General features: G+C 38.1%; 1 protein-coding gene across 2 annotated transcripts in view; it reads right to left on the bottom strand.

Moving 5' to 3' along the window:
- Nucleotides 1-17,656, bottom strand: part of LOC124601160 (WD repeat-containing protein 20) — a 45,995-nt gene that overhangs the window by 14,371 nt on the left and 13,968 nt on the right. The window contains exons 3-4 of one of the 2 annotated variants that reach the window (XM_047136222.1): nucleotides 11,439-12,674; nucleotides 10,250-10,401 (exon numbers count right to left, since the gene is read on the bottom strand). In XM_047136222.1, coding sequence (XP_046992178.1) covers nucleotides 10,297-10,401; nucleotides 11,439-12,674 — 1,341 coding nt within the window. In that variant the 3' untranslated portion in view covers nucleotides 10,250-10,296. The remainder of the gene's footprint in view (nucleotides 1-10,249; nucleotides 10,402-11,438; nucleotides 12,675-17,656) is intronic. The other variant, XM_047136221.1, reaches the window with a different exon arrangement.

The following is a 17,656-nucleotide window of genomic DNA, read 5'->3' as shown; positions in this document are numbered from 1 at the left end:
TACATACCTTTACTCTTAGATATTTAATGAATGTGGCTGCCTCCAGCGATTGCAGAGTAATGATATAATCATACAGTAATGGGTCTTTGATTATTTACACTGAGGTGGTTAAAGTCATGGAATACCTCCAAGTATTGTGTCAGAGCTCCTTTTACTAGATGTAGTGCAGCAACTCGACATAGCATGAGCTCAACAAGTTGTTCTAAGTCCCCTGCAGAAATACTGAGCCATGCTATTTTTTGGCCGTCCATAATTGTGAAGGTGTCACCAGTGCAGGATTTTGTGCATGAACTGGCACCTCGGTTGTGTAACATGAATGTTCAGTGGGACTCATGTCAGGTGGTTTGGGTAGCCAAATCATTTGCCTGAATTATCAAGAATGTTCTTCAAACCAATCGCAAACAACTGTGACTTGGTGACACGGCGCATTGTCATCCGTAACAATTCCATCATTTCTTGAGAACATGAAGTCCACAAATAGCTACAAATGGTCTCCAAATAGCCAAACATAACCAGGACCCGGTCCACTGTATGTAAACACAGCCTATACTATTACGGAGCCACCACCAGCTTGCGCAGTGTGTTGTTGACAACTTGGGTCCACGGCTTTGTGGGGTCTGCATCACACTCAAATCCTACCATAAGGTCTTATCGACTGATGTTGGGATACATCTGACCAGGCTTCAGTTTTTCTTGTTGTCTAGGGTCCAAATGATATGGGCACGAGCCCAAGAGAGACACTGCAGGCGGTGATGTGCTGCTAGCAAAGGCACTCATATCTCTTAGCTGCTGCCATGGCCCATTAGTGCTAAATTTCACCGCACTGTCCTAATGGATACATCTGTCATACATCCCACACTGATTTCTGTGGTTATTTCACATAGTTATGCTTGGATGTTGGTACTGAGAAATTTAAGCAAATGCCGCTGCTCTTGGTCATTAAGTGAAGGCCATTGGCTACTGCTTTGCTGGTAGTGAGAGGTAATGCTTGAAATTGGGTATTCTTGGCATATTCTTGATATTGTGGGTCTCGGAACATGAAATTCCATAATGATTTCTGAAATGTAATGTCCCATGCGTCTAGCTCCAACTACCATTCTGCATTTCATAGTCAATTAATATGGCCACAATCATATCAAAAACCTTTTCACATGAATCAGCTGAGTACAAATGACAGCTCCACCAATGCACTGTCCCTTTACAATTTGTGTACACAATACTATTGCCATCTGTATATGTGCATCTCACTATCTCATGACTTATCACTTCAGTGTATGCCCAATATGTTACATTTGTTTAAGTTGGGAGTCAATTGATAATACCTACAGCAACTGTCATTCTCTGCAAGTCTTCCTGCATTTCGCTACAATTTTTTAGTATTGTGAGTTCCCTGTGTACAACAGCTTCATATGCATAAAGCTTCTTAGAAATTTCGATGTTATCCACAAACTCGTTTAGATATAATGTGAACTGCAACAGTCCAACAATGCTTCCAAGGGGTGTACCTGAAGTTAGTTTCAGGCACAAAAATTTCTCTCTGTTAAGAATGACGTGCTGTGTTCTGTTTTCTACAAATTCTTCAATCCACTCATACAGCTGGTCTGTTATCCCACATGCTCATATTTTGTTTATTAGGTGGCAGTGTGGAATTTACTGAATATCTCCCAGAAGTCAAGGAAGATGGTGTAAATCTGGGTGCTGGTATCTATTGTTTTTTGAGTCTTGCAAACGGACAGAGCTAGCTGGGTTCCACGTTATCTTTGTTTACAGAACCCATGTTAGTTCCTTAAGAGGAGATTTTTACTTTCTAGAAATGGCATACTACACAAACAGAAAAAAATGTTCCACAATTCTAGAACAAACCAACTCCAGACACACATACCTATAGTTTTATATAAAAATAATTCCAATTAGCTGCTGAAAGGTTTATTGATCCCGTACTATAGGTCTAGTTCAGCATTAGTTCTGTTTTCTAGTACGGCCTGCAGTTAATACAGAGAGTACAGATATTGTGTACTTGGTGGTAGTTAGTAAAGGATGTTTGACAATTTCATTTACATTTAAGTTTTCTTAATGTACATACATACTGCATCTTCACAAGGTTGTTTTTTCTATCCATTGTGAAATGTTACCTACTTAAAATAATTTTGACAGCTGGTTTGAAGTTTCACAGCTATTGAACATACTTCAAAGATACTGTATGTTTACATTTATTTATACATTAAAGTGCCAAAGAAACTGGTAAAGGTATGCGTATTCAAATACAGAGAGATGTAAACAGGCAGAATATGGTGCAGCAGTCAGCAATGTCTATATAAGACAACACGTGTCTGACTCAGTTGTTAGATCTGTTACTGCTGCCACAATGGCAGGTTATCAAGATTTAAGGAAGTTTGAACGTGGTTTTCTAATTGGCGCATGAGCAATGAGACGCAGCAGCTCCAAGATAGCGATGAAGTGGAGATTTTCTCACACGATCATTTCACGAGTATACTGTGAATATCAGTAATCCGGTAAAAGATCAAATCTCTGGCATCCCTGCAGCCAGAAAAAGATCCTGCAAGAACGGGACAAACGACGACTGAAGAGAATTGTTCAACATGACAGAAGTGCAACCCTTCTGCAAATTGCTTCAGATTTCAATGCTAGGCCATCAATAAGTGTCAGCGTGCAAACCATTCAACAGAACATCATCGATATGGGCTTTCGGAGCTGAAGGCCCACTTGTGTACCTTTGATGACTGCACAACACAAAGCTTTACGCCTTGCCTGGGCCTGTCGACACTGACATTGGACTGTTGATGACTGGGAACAAGTTGCCTGGTCAGAAGAATCCCACTTCAAATTGTATCGAGCGAATGGATGTGTTCAGGTACGCAGACAACCTCATGAATCCATGGACCTGCATCATGTCAGCCGAGGTCTGTTCAAGCTAGTGGATACTCTGTAATGGTGTGGGGACTGTGCACTTGGTGTGACATACTGAACCTATGACTTATCTTAGAAACTAGGTTAAGGAAAGGCAAATCTAAGTTTCTAGCAGTTGCAGACTTAGAGATAGATTTTGAGAGAGGGGTATGAAAGGGAAACAGTGGTTGAGATGGGAGTGAGACAGGGTTGTAACCTATCCCGGATGTTATTCATTCTGTATATTGAGCAAGCAGTAAAAGAAACAAAAGAAAAATTTGAGAATAAGAATTAAAATCCATGTAGAAGAAATAAAAATGTTGATGTTTGCTGATGACATTGTAACTCTGTCGGAAACAGCAAAGGACCTAGAAGAGCAGTTGAACAGCTTGGAAAAAGTCTCTTCGAAGGATGATATAAAATGAACATCAACAAAAGCAAAACAAGGATAATGGAATGTAGTCAATTGAAACAAGACAATGCTGAGGGAATTAGATTAGGAAATGAGACACGTAAAGTAGTAAATGAGTTTTGTTATTTGGGGAGCAAAATACCTCATGGTGGTCGAAGAAGAGAAGATATATAATGTAGACTGGCTATGACAAGGAAAGCGTTTCTGAAGAAGAGAAATTTGTTAGCATTGAGTACCGATTTAAGTGTCAGGGGGTCTTTTCTGAAAGTATTTGTATGGAGCGTAGCCATGAATGGAAGAGAAACGTGGACTCTAAATAGTTTAGACAAGAAGAGAATAGAAGCTTTTGAAATGTTGTGCTACAGAAGAATGCTGAAGATTAGATGGGTAGGTCACATAACTAATGAAGAGGAAATTGTGGCACAACTTGACTAGAAGAAGGGATTGGTTGGTAAGACACATTCTGAGGGATCAAGGGCTCACCAATTTAGTATTGGAGGGAAGCTTGGAGGGTAACAATCATAGAGGGAGACCAAGAGATGACTACACTAGGCGGATTCAGAAGGATGTAGGTTGCAGTAGTTACTCGGAGATGAAGAAGCTTGCACAGAATAGAGTAGCATGGAGAGCTGCATTAAACCAGTCTCTGGACTGAAGACCACAACAACAACATTAATACATTGCTAAGGAGCATTTTTATTTACATGAATATAGAAACGAAATCAGAAAAATGTATAGAAATTTTGTATATAATTGAAGTATATATCTTTGATAAATTTTGTATGATAAAAATATTTATGACATAATAGGAAACAAAGAATTATTAGGCTTGCAGTATGTTAAATATAGAGAAGAACTAAAAGAGATAGTTATCTTCAAGGAAGGATTTTGGTGTTATGGTGTAATCTGTGCCATGTTTGTAATTTATATCACAATGCTCTTAGTTATGTTTTGATTTTCTTATCATTTTTTAAAAACAGTGCCGTTTACACAATATTATAAACATATTGATGTTAAAAATGAACAATAACAAAACTCATAAAATTTTAACCACAGTAATACTGTGTTCCTCTACAATCCAAATGTCACCTGATGTCTAAGTTACTCAGTGTGGATGGGAGTTGAATGACAATCATCTCACACAGGAAATAACATTAATCTATATAGTATACTAATATATAGAATAAATTTTAAACCATCTTGGCTTGTGAAGGTACCTTTAATTACTATATTTATCATAGACGATGTATAGGTTGCTGTCTGTAATTGTTATGTGTGTAACCCGTGAGTTTTGGTTCTATATGGTTCATTGTCTTAGAAGGTCAATAAAACTTTCTAGATAGTGTGTGTGTGTGTGTGTGTGTGTGTGTGTGTGTGTGTGTGTGGTGTGTGGTGTGTGGTGTGTGGTGTGTCCTTTTTTTAAAGTACATTCATTTTAAAAACTTTGCAGTCAATAGAAAAATCCACAAACAGAAGGAGTAGGTGTGGGCAGCATAACAGCCAGAAAAAATAGCCGATATCTTCTTAATCAATCAATGGAAAGAGAGAAGGAAAGTTGCTATTCACCCTATAGCGGAGATGCTGAGCCGCGATAAGCACAATAAAAAGATTGTGTGAATCTTTTGATTGTGCCTATCGCGGCTCAGCATCTCCGCTATATGGTGAGTAGCAACTTTCCTTCTCTTGTATTGTTACAATATCTTCTTAAATAAGATAGAAGAAAAATTTTCCACATGCGAAAAACCACTCTTAAGCAAAATCATCTATTATCACGGATATGCAGCTGTTACATTACACCTCATCAAGAGAACAAAGCTAGCCACCCAACTAACCCAGCAAGAACTTATACATTACACCGAAAAATAAAATTTATCAAGGAAATGGAAATGAATAAGTCCACTGCCTTCTTGGACCTAAAAATAAGCAATATTAACAACATGCATACTTTCAAAATATACAGGAAACCAACAAAAACTGACACTATAATAAATTAATACTTGTGCCATCCAAAACCTCAAAAATATGCCTTTTCAATGCAATGATAAACAGAATTGTACATTTACCATTGGAACAAAGATGCACACAAAAATAACTAATAACACTGAGCTACATAGCATATAAAAATAACTTCAACCGAAAAAGGAAAGGGACATTTAGCATTTTGGCCTTCTTTGTGTCATCCTCTGTTTTAACGTCATTATGGTCACAGAGCGGCTGGTTAGAGAGCTATTTTCGTTAACTGATTTCACATAAGATCGAAATTTCTTAGTATTTTACTTTCGAATTTGCTGACTGCTTCCCAAATGACTGTCCTTATGCTAATTTTTGCTTTGTTCAGTTTTTATTTGCCTGTGAAGGTTTGGCTACAGTTAAACTAGCAGTGACACTCGTTTTTGTGACAGCTTTCTAACATGGCTTCTGAACTACAGTAAGTCTTTCCCATCCCTCACAACTTTGCTTGGTGCATGCCTGTTTTAAATGTATTGCGCAATACTTGAACTTTTTACACTGATGCTCAACACTGTCAGTACTGGAGATGAAACCAGATCCTGTTTTAGTTGAGAGTGTCCTCAAATGTTTTAATATTATGCCCCATGTAAAACATTCCATGTTCATGTTGAATATGGTACACATCCAGCTTTCTGAGGTGTGTGTCACATTTAACATTACATAGAAGACTTTCTATCTTTGTTTACTGTTGTGAACTACTCTGGATCCCATGTACAATGGCATGCAGAAGTGCAAGAAACATCAACAACATACCCGAATAAAAGATCCAAGCAAATCAATGGTCACCGAGTACTGCCCTGAATATAACTGAGAAATTAAATACTGTGACAATATTTCATGGTGCAACTGGAAGGTTTCAGGGACAGTGAAGTTGTGGAATCCATTGAAAAAATGTTGGAAAACCTAATGCACCTGAATGGATGTTACAATTTAAACAAGGCTTGGGGTCTAGCACCCAATTTATTAAAATATTGCAGGCCACTTCACCCACCAGAGTTGGCAAACACAGAGAACGTATTTCATGGAGTAAGAATGCAGGGCGGGGAAAAAAAATGAGCATCTATGGGTGTAGTCTGGTTGGAATCCAGGTAGTTAGTGCAAATACAATACAGCCCCTAACACGTACAGAAGATGATGGGATCGATTGTTGAAATATTGTTCATAAAAATGGAATCATCATAAATAATGCCGAGAAAGGCTACACATGTTCTGTCCTTCACATGTATTGTATGAAATTAAATATATGTGTAATGTCAAAAATAAGCTGTGTTTATTGTATTAATACCTAGGACGTTTCAAGCTGCTGGCATAGTTCAAGTTCTCATGCTTTGAAAACTACATAAATTTGCCGAAGTTACTCCCAAAACAGAATTTGATGCGCAAGATGTGCTAGAGAATGAAAAAGTTTTTATTTTATTAATGACTGTAAATTTTTTGAGTTATGCATTGCACAAGACTTAGCACCTGAGAATACATGAGATGCACTGAGACCACGGATCAACAAAGGACACGATGGATGAAAGCAATGTATAATATGGGAGTTTCTTTTACAAGGGTAATCATTAAGCATAAATTAAGAGTTAGTGGTAATTCAGTGCACTCGTATGGCTTTTAGATTTCAGCATGTGCATTTTCAAGATTTTTTGTGAAATAAAAAAAGGGTGGGACAGTTTGCTGAAGGAGCAGAACAGCTGGAAACAGAGATATTCTTGCACCAAGAATGGGCAACTATGTTAAGATTTTTAAATTGGATGACTGGATCAACACAGTTAAACCAGTCACAAGTTAGTATCAAACAAACAATTTGAAGGCAAGGACAAAGCTTATAACATGTACTTTTATGGAAAAAAACATTTTACAATAACAGTGGTGCTGAGGAGGAGGAACACAGCAGAGACTGAAAGAAGAGTGACATCAACTGTAGTTCTGAGCCTGCCACTGAAATGCATTTAAGTGTTTCAACAGGAATATTATTGTTTCAAATAGCAGGCAATCTAACTCAGAGTTAAAACATTCTAGTCAGGAAATACACAACCAATACATTCATGCAAAACTTTCTTGACAAAAGCAGTTTTTCCCTGGATGCAACCTCTCACAATATAGCTGGAGCAATATTTTCAGCTATAAAGATAGAGGTAGGCTGTCTACTGATGGGCAGATGCGTACAGTCCTTCTGCTATTCAAAATCCTCCCTACACTCATTTGACATTGGGTTGTGGTCATTTAAAAAGGAATCAAGTTTAATGCTATGCTGTAAACAAGAAAAGGCAGCGTTCACTGTTAAGGCCACTAAACTTCATGGAATGGTGGAGATGTGACAAGAGAGATGTAATGGAGTTTGACAGTGAAATAGTCAGTGTTTTGTTAGTCTACGGAGTTTCCATAAGTAACACAAAGCCAGCATTCCAGAAGAAATGGTAATATATTATTCTTAACCATCTGCTAAAGTATCAGAATTAGCCATATGCCAAAATCTCAAACCTGTTGTACAGAATGAGAGTTCTGGTGTCAATCTGCATAAAAACGATACACTTGGAATAGAGCAGCAATATAAAACTAAATCAGAACTTCTGTGTATGTTTCTAACAAGGATAACGATTTATATATATTGAGCAACGCAACATAATAAAGCAAGAAGCAAAAATAATTGCACAAGTAGTGGGAATGCTAAAGCTCTGGACCTGGGGAGAGTAAACCGTACTTCTGCTAACTTTCTGCCATATTGCTACATAGTGCCAAACATCAGTAGGCAACGATCACACAATAGTATCATGTAGCTCGGTTTTTGCTAATGCAAAACCCAATATTCTGTAATCAAGGTTTATAAGAAGTTACTGAAAAATGTAGTACGGTTATATTTTCACTAACACCAAATAGAAACACACGACCTTTGATCGCTACACCATGCTGGCAGTATCTGTTCAATGACACTGGTCCCAGGTTCAATTCCTGGATACCAACTCCAATTTTTCTGGTGACACAAAGGTCTGCAACAAGGTCTACTTATCCATATGAAATGAAATAAGAATCCTCGCTAATTAATAAGGAGTGAAACTGACAGGAAAGCAGCAAAATAACATTAAAACTAGCCTTGCAGGAGAACAATATGGTATTTATTACTTACCCTAGTAGCATCGTTCCAAAAAAGAAACATTCAAAAATTTTAAAGTGACATTAAATGGACTCCATAGAAACCCCAAGGACAACCCAACGGCCAGTTGCCCGTACCAGTCTTCTGAAGTCTCTCACAAGCAGGTATGGTTAAACAGTAGTACGATTTCCTTGATGGGTAGGTAACGCTTTCTAAATTCTAGCAACATTGTTGGAAGTGGGGAGGTGTAAACTTTATTGCTAGAAGAAACCTCATACTACATTTCAGTGCGCAGTGTGTTCATGTGCAGAATATAGAGTAGAGATGGAGTAATGAGATCCCTGACAGTTCTTGCCACTGCTGTCAGCTTTCAACAGTGAAGTGCGTATGGCTGCAGACTAAAACAGTAGCCATCCACACAGTTGTGACAACACTGAGGCATTCACATAGAGACATTTACAAAATCGTCTTACGTTATTGATAAAGGAAGGCCCACGAAGCTGCTGCACCCAACCCACTACTACTGTCATGGATTAACTTATATCGACTCAACTATAGAAACATAGAAATACAACATAGAAACTGCTACCTGAAGGCTTTCCAAACTGCACCAGAACTGTTTATTCACACACATTAAAGCACTCACCAATTACGAAGGGTCAGTAATTCAATTATGTTCTCTAACAACAATAATGCACACCACTAAATGGCACATGCAAACAAAAACTCAGGTTGAAAGATTAAATTTTCCTCTGTCTGGATCATAAAATGATGTCTTTATAAAAGGTATAAATCACGTCTTCATAAAATATAGCCTCACAAAAACTGAAATACTTCATAATCTTCATATGCGACCACTTGTGTCGTCAGCTAATAATAACCAGTTTAGGTGAACTGGATGGTGCAGGTATGTGATACCCATTATTAGCTATTGCAGCAGACATACATGTGTGCCTTTTAAAAATTAGCATTCTCTTCTGTATCACTGTGTTCAAACTGCTGACTTCAATATGTGGACAATAAATTAATAGTCGGCCCAGAAGAATCAGAGGAACTCTACAATTCCACACACTATCTTAATCAATAGCATGCAAACATTCAATTTTAGGTGCAAATAGAACAGGGCATTGTGCAACCCTTCATGAAAGTGAAAGTACTGAGAACACCAAAGGCAAGTTGCTAACTGTGTACAGGAAAACCACAAATACCAATAGATACCTGCATGCAATCGATTTCCCACCCATCACATACATATCCGCTACACATGTTAACTAAGGTGGCACATCAGATGAGCAACACAGGATGAAACAGCAAAAGCTACATACCACCCTCAGAGTAAATTGTTGACCATAAAACCATAACCCACAAAACGATGATAATACATAATTAAGCTGGCAGTGGAGAGGAAATAGAGTAATGGCACATTCTACAGTACGTGCAAGGAGGCAGCAACCAACCTGGGTCTTCTTCGGTTGAGTAGGCCTCAATCCTGGCTGACACACAAGCAACAAAATCGTATCAACTGGGATCCATGAAAAATGGTTTTGATATGTGGCACATGTCTGGTGTTTATGATGTGTGCTGATACAGATAAGTTTACAGTGGTGAGTTTGGGAAACCTATTCTCTCTCTCTCTCTCTCTCTCTCTCTCTCTCTCTCTCTCTCACAACACACACACACACACACACACACACACACACACACAATGAATTATGAGGGTCACACACTATTCAGACAACACAGCAAGTCACCAGCAGCAGAACATGAAAATGTGTGCGATGGGTGTACATGTTCCAGGAAGCCTGTGAACTTGCTAAGCAGCCACTTACCATCAACAGGAAGATATGAGAGGTGATTCAAATAGTTAAGCGGCTTGCTAACATGAACTGCGATGATGGATAGAAGCTTCTGTTGTCCTGGTTGCCAGCAATAGCTGGCCTATGGGTTGACAGTGCTCGTGTGGCTGCCCCAAGAGACACGGCTGTAAACATTGTAGCTGAAAGAACAAGTCGCACTGACATGTGGCAACCACCACCGAACATTGTGGGAGCAGTGCTATGTCACGGCAGTGGCTCCCCTCTGATTTGCCAATATCAGTCAATACAAAACAAACAAATAAATCATCAATGGATCATCTGAGTCCACTCCTGTCACCCAATCAGAAGAACCTGATGATGCCCATACGTAATAAAATGACAGGGAGAAACAGTAGTACACAGAGTCCTAGTTGGAACTGGCCTGTAAGTCTATATCATCACCCTGATGAAGGTCACCAGTAAAAGTGGCTGAAACAGTGGAACAATTTATAAAGTGATGCAATCTCAGAGCAAGAATATTTTTACTGAGCACCATTCCCACTCAACTGTAGGACTAACAAAAATCCTACAGCTGTGTCAGTTAACTGACTACTATCTTTTGTACACCTGAAAGAACAAATGATAAAAGTGAACTGAATACAAGAGCTGTGACTTGAACTACTAATTTAGCTTTTTCAATGGGTGAACTGTGTCCCATAATTGAACTTAATACACCCACGTGTAAGCATTGAAACTAATTGTGTGACGCTACACTTCCATGTTGATAAAATCTCATTCCTCTCCCTCTGGAGAATAATGTCAAATTATTTTGCGTCTGATACACAGAGCTGGTACACAATGTAGTATCTGGACCAGAGGTCCAGCTTCTGCCTTCTTTCCACAATGGGTGTTAATAAATGAAATTCTGTACATCATAAGGGTCTAAACTGGCAGTGGCCAGTAGGAGTTGGCAGAAACACATGAAGTGTTAAAATCACTGTCCTAAAAACTACAAATATTTGCATAAAAAACTAGTGTAACATGATAGCGTGATTAAGAATAGTGTGCAGGTTGTTCTTACATAATAAGAAATGGAAGCTACAGATCTACCTCACAAAATAAAAATGTGAAATACAAATATTTTGCTATGTCGATTACACTAAAAAAAAGTACTGACAGTAAATTATACAATAATACAGAAGAAATAATGTCAGGTACATACCATTTTCCCAGGTCGGGCCCACGTGTAGACATATCCATCCTGGCATGCTGTCACAAAACAGTCTTCTCTAAACACGAGTGCAGTTAACCTTTCATGAGCTATCTTTTTACACACAAGCGGTTCTAACACAGGACACTCGTCAAATCGAGGACAAGCAGCTGTTCCAATGAGTTTCATCGGATCATCAGCAGTCGAACGATTAGCTGCCGAATGACCACTCTTTTCTGCACTCCCACTTCCACTACCACCTCGAGATGCTAGGCTGAAGTTCCGTTTATGAGCATCCTTTCTGTCACCAAACCCAAAACCTGCTAACCTCTGTGTTAGAGATGGACCAGTAGAATTGTGCATATGTGTTGAGAGGTTACCATCAGCTACACAGTCCTTATCTTTCCCTGACGGGTTATCAGTCTGTTGCGGAGAAGAAGTGTTGCCTCGAGATGCTCCTACAGCATTAGCACGACATGTTGTTCCATTTGCATTTGACAAACTAGATGTTGTGGTTCCAGTTACCCTGGGCTTTGGTGGACATGGTGGTTGCTTGAGAATATCTTCCGTTATGTCCCACAAACATAACTGAGTGTCTTGCCCAACAGACCCTAGCCTATAACACGTAGCTGTGTTAACACGCCCTAGTTCATTGTTTACTGGGTGCCTTTCTGTTGGATCGTCCTCATCTGAACCTCCACTAAAATCATCATGACTGCTATACGATGTATAAGGATCAAAAGCTACAACACTGACCCAACTTCGATGCCCCTGACCACGTGCCACAACACGCCTCTCTGCGAAACTCCACACAGTGACTAGGTCATCCTCACCACCGACAACAACATAACGTTCATCAGGTGACCAGCACACGCACAAAAAACCACCAAAGTAACTACGTGCAATGCCAGCAGGTTCCATAGTGTCATAGTTGAAAACACGCAAGAAACCATCTTGCGAGACGACGGCAAGATGAGTACCACTTGGTGAAAATGCAAACTCGTTAACACAACAACCCTCTGATCCAACAACCCATCTGTATAATGGATTCCGTGTGCTCTTTGTCTTGCACGTATGCACAGTGTAACCATCACCTTGTTTGAAAGTTTGATAGTGAGGAGGTGCAGTGCCACATGGAAGCTCTTCATTGTACAGGTACAGTTGTCCACTACTGTGCGAGACCAAGAAAAGGTTTGTCGAACCAGGGACCCACCGGATGCAGGTTACTTTTGTTTTGTCGATCAGCCTCTGTCAACAAAATAGTTTTAGTTAAAAAATATATATCATAATATATTTTGTAATCTTTGTTAATTTATATAATATCACTATATTTTTTCTGTGATAGTTAATACCAATTACATCATGGAAAATTATACAGGTCTACGAATGTGTAAGAGTAAGGTGCTAAGTTTCTTGTCTAGTGATGAAATAATATGCTCTTTAGGTACAATGAAGGATTTATTTTTGTGCTGCTGTAATCTTTTTACTGAACTCAGAATGATTTTGCCATGGGAAGTTTGTTTAGACAGGGAAACAGATGGAAGCAAAAGGTAACCAAATCCACTGAACAGAGCAGGTGTTCCAGAATTTTACTTTAAATCCATCAGTTTTCACACTCCCAAACCAAATTTCACTGTCCTTACTGAAGGACCCCTTTGTCTTTTGTGACCCATACCTTTTCTCTTCAAATTTTGTATTCGGCTGACTGAGTAATTCTGTAGTGTTTATCAGTTATTGTTTTACTCTTTGCAAAGCAGTCATTACACAGAATCCCATTTACATCAAAGTTAAAAATAGATTGGCACCTTCCTAGCACATATTTCTCTAGAGCCTCTCCCACTACAAACGTCCTGTAAGGCTGGAAAACAACACTCCTGTTTATAAGGAGCACAAAAGAAAGGACGAAAAAAATTTCAGAGCAATATCTATAATCACAGTCTGCTGCAAGATTCTCCTATCTTATCTCAAGTTGAACATACACGCATTCCTTGAGAAAAGGGAAGTTCTCTCAAAGTAGCAGGACAAGCACAAGAAACGCCACTTGTGTGAAAATAGCTCAGTTTTTTCACTCAAATCCTTCATAGATGCAGTAGGTTTACTCTGTGCTCCTACATTCTTTAAAAGTGTTTTGACATTGTATCATGTAATCAGCTTATAACCAAAATATTATCATATGGAATATCTCAAGGAATTTTTGACCGATAGAACCCAATACATTATTTGGATGTGGACTGTTCAATTGAAACTATGCCTCAAGGAAGCATAACAGAACTATTAATGTTTCCAGTACACATAAAGGGTTAATGACACTCCAGATTGCTTGCTGGTGATTTTTTTGTAGAAAAAGTTCATTGCTGGGTGATTGTAAGGAACTTTAAGCGACAGAATTTCCACATGGATATTTGGTCAAGCTATCACAAATTGAAGGATTCTTATTAGAAGGTATCTGCGGTCTTATGATCTATACGATGAAAATAAAATCCACTGACTGCAACTTAATTTACATAGCTATAAGATGTAATGCAAGATTTAAATCTACATAACCAGTTTTGGAACTTTGTTTTTTTCCTCAGATGTTCCTCTACATAAGAAAAATCAATAAATAAATTTAACCCACATTTTGTAATTACAAAACTAAACTGTGATAATAAAAGCTCATAAATTGCTGAAATTTTAGCATCTTCCATTACATCAGCACTGAGCTGTATGTTTTGGGACAATTTTTACAAAAACTGTACATGTTTAATAATTACTAAAAGATAATACCATCTGCACCAACAACAATCCCACACTGCATAGGACTAAAGATCAAACCACACACTGTCAATCACAAAAAGAAAAGGAAAGCATGTTTTGCTACTACATATCCAAGTCTTGTGTCACTGTTTGTTGGTACGATCTGATATGTTACAGTGCGTCTCCCTACTTTGTGAATCTACTCCCAAGTTGAAGTTTTTGTTGTCATCTTGCATAAGATGGACATAGGCTAAGCTAGATGGTAATTGAATTTGTTGCTTGTTTACATAGCACACAGTCATGTGGATCCACTACCAGAATTGTATGTTCTACCTGGTGGTAACAGTGAGAAGTCTCCTGCACAACACCCTGTACACATGTTCTAATTACATTATCTTATGGTATATTGCTTGGTTATATGAAAGTATGTACAAGAAGACAAGTTGCAATACAGAGGTTTTTGTTACAAAAATATAACTTTGAGCACTGAGGGGTTAAGGCGTAACGTATCACTTCCATTAAAAATGTGTTGCTCATTGTCAACAGTACCAGTGAGTGATGCTCACCAAACATACAGTTCATTTTTATTAGTAGTTTTAGGAAGTTTTGGATATGCATATTGTGTAGGGAAATGTATTATTCACTTATTTAGTGGTCATTCCATGCAGCTCAATGAAACTCATTTCAGCATGACAAACAATAGAAACTACAGGGTGGGTTTTGGGTTCGAGCTGCTGGAGACAGTGGTCAAGTGTGCGTGAGTTGTGCTTGCTTCTGTGAATGTGTGTTTTCCTATCTGAAGAAGGTTTTGGCCCGTCTGCAACTCAACGTACCATCTTTGCAGTGAGTATCAATCTGTCATTTCAGCATGTTTTGCATTTGAAAGTATGTCTCATAGTCATTAAGTTCACATTACACTCATAGTATAGCTTGTTTTCTGCACACTTCCATTCTTTGCTGTTGTATGAAATTATTTTTTGGACCAATACAGTTGAAGTAAGTAAAGTATTTACAAATTATAGGACTCACAGTGTTTATCATGTTTTAATAAGAAAAGCCACTGAGAAAGCATAATCATATACCTTATATTGCTTAAGATTTTCTGATAGCTGTAAAGCTTAAACCTTATCTGCTCAAATAAACTAAAATGTGGAAACTACAAATTCTGTAATTTATTTAAATGTCAAGGTCACATCCAAAGATCAAACTGACCTCATCCCATAAACATATTAATCAATAAAAGTGAGATGTCTGAATACAGAGTAAAAGAGACACAGGGGTATTTTCAAAGATCTTCGTGTACATTTTCATGGGTTCTGTATTCCATTGCTACAAGTTGCAAATAAGCTCCCAACACAAATAAAACATATTTAGAATCTCTATAAATTCAAAATAAAATTTCATAAAAGTAAGATGAGTAGCTAAACCTACAAATTATCTGATTATTTAGATTACGAAATCGAAGATCCCTCTTTACTGCATGGCAAGTACTAAGGCCTATCGCAACAGACATCTGTTCTTGTGGCACATACATAATTATTGCCCTCTGATAAATATTATTACAATTATATTTTCTTCAAGGTAGCACCTTAAATTTAACTTGAATATGCACAAAAAGTTTACAGAAACTCAGCAACAGTTAACCATTAATGCATTTTCAAACAGCTTCATAGTTAGTTAACACATACCTTTCCTCTTTCCCCAAAGGCTCTCCTACAAGATGGGCTCTACGAGACATTATGGATTATTGGATAAATGCAGGGTAACCTCCATAAAGAAGACAAAGAAACCTTTACTAACTAATTGCAATATTATTGGTACGCTTATGGGGTATGCTACATTACATAAATCAGTATGGACAATACAACAACTTGGTATGATATGGAAAGAAAAGAACTAACTAGTAGGAAATGTGATCAGACAACTTACATTCTTTGAGAGTATTCTGTGAAAGTTCAAAGCAACTGTTAAGGTGACCATAAGGCACTAATGTGATCTTCTCTGTCCATGTATTTCGGTCCATATCAAGTAAGCCAGATAACAAGTATCAGAGAAATTGAAAGATGCACTGCAAAAATTATAAAAGGTTGGTATTGCTTGTACAGATATGCTCATGTAACTTGTAATCTTTGCAACACATGTGATATTGTTTTTGTGAAATTCTACTGCTTTCTCTCATAGGGCATTCATAAGAAGATAGACAGACTAGTGAGTCTGCAGAAATCACCCCTGCCCCGCTACTGTACTATGAGTGTATAGGACAGGGCATTGCTAATATTGGTAACAGTTAGCCTCTGCCTTGCACTGAGCACTGTCTTTTTTACATAAGTATATGTACGTAGAAACAGAATTGCAAATATTGGTAAAAGGTAACATTTGCCGTGCACTGTGCACTGTTTTATTAGTGTGACGTGGATGTAGACAAAAGTTCATTCTTTCTGAAAGATGAAATTGTTGTTACCTTCTTTGGCACAGTGCTAACCAGTAGGTGCGAAGTAATGATGCCCAATTTCTTTACCAGAATGCAGGTGAAAGTTAAGATCATATTCTTAATAATTAATTAATTTAAAAAAAGTTTCTTTTCTTCTTTACTTCCCATTTTATTGTTCCATTCCATTCTGGATCTTCCATTGTTCACTTTATTGCAGGAGCCTTTACCTTAATCATACATTGTACTACAGCCAAGTCATCTGAAGCATTGCTCGTAATTTTAGTGAAATACGAGTGTTTCCCTATTAAAACCACTGTTTTAGTTTTTGCACAAAAAACATTCCAAATAAATTACATCTTTTTCTCACTCGTTTGTCTACTGGTTATTGACTCAGATCCAACAAAACTGCTATTTACGTGTATGCTAATTATGTTGTAAGATACAAAATTCACTCCAAAATATGCTGCTTGGAAACTCTCTCAGGCTTCTCTCTAAAGCAGTAACCTACGCAAGCCTCATGTAGCTACTGCAATATACATCCATGTGCACCTGCTTACTCTGGTCAAGCTTTTAGCTCCCTCTACAATTTTAACTCCCCCCCCCCCCCCCCCCCCAAAAACCTTCCTTCCATTATCAAATTGACTATGCCTTGACGCCTCCTCAAAATGAGTCTCATCAACCAATCATTTCATTTAGTTAAGTTGCACCACAAATTTATTTTCCCCCAATTCAACTCATTAGTTATCCAATGTAGGCTTACTCCTCTAATCTTCAGCATTCTCATGTGGTCACACATTCCAAAAGCCTCTAGTCTCTTCTTGATTGAGTTTTTTGTCGTCCACACTTCACTTCATTACTAGTCTCCTCCCACCACACCCACCCCCGATAAGCAAAGCAAATACAATATTAATAAATTCCTCTTTTTCAGAAATGCTGTTATTCCCACTGACAGTCTGTATTTCATATCCTCTCTACTTTCGCCATCCTCATTTATTTAACTCCCCAAACAGTAAAACTCATAGATTACTTTTAGTGTCCTTTGCTTAAGTCAATTCCCTCAGCA

Source organism: Schistocerca americana, chromosome 1, assembly GCF_021461395.2.
Source record: "Schistocerca americana isolate TAMUIC-IGC-003095 chromosome 1, iqSchAmer2.1, whole genome shotgun sequence".
Lineage (NCBI taxonomy): Eukaryota > Metazoa > Arthropoda > Insecta > Orthoptera > Acrididae > Schistocerca > Schistocerca americana.
This window is presented reverse-complemented; position numbering and strand designations above follow the sequence as displayed.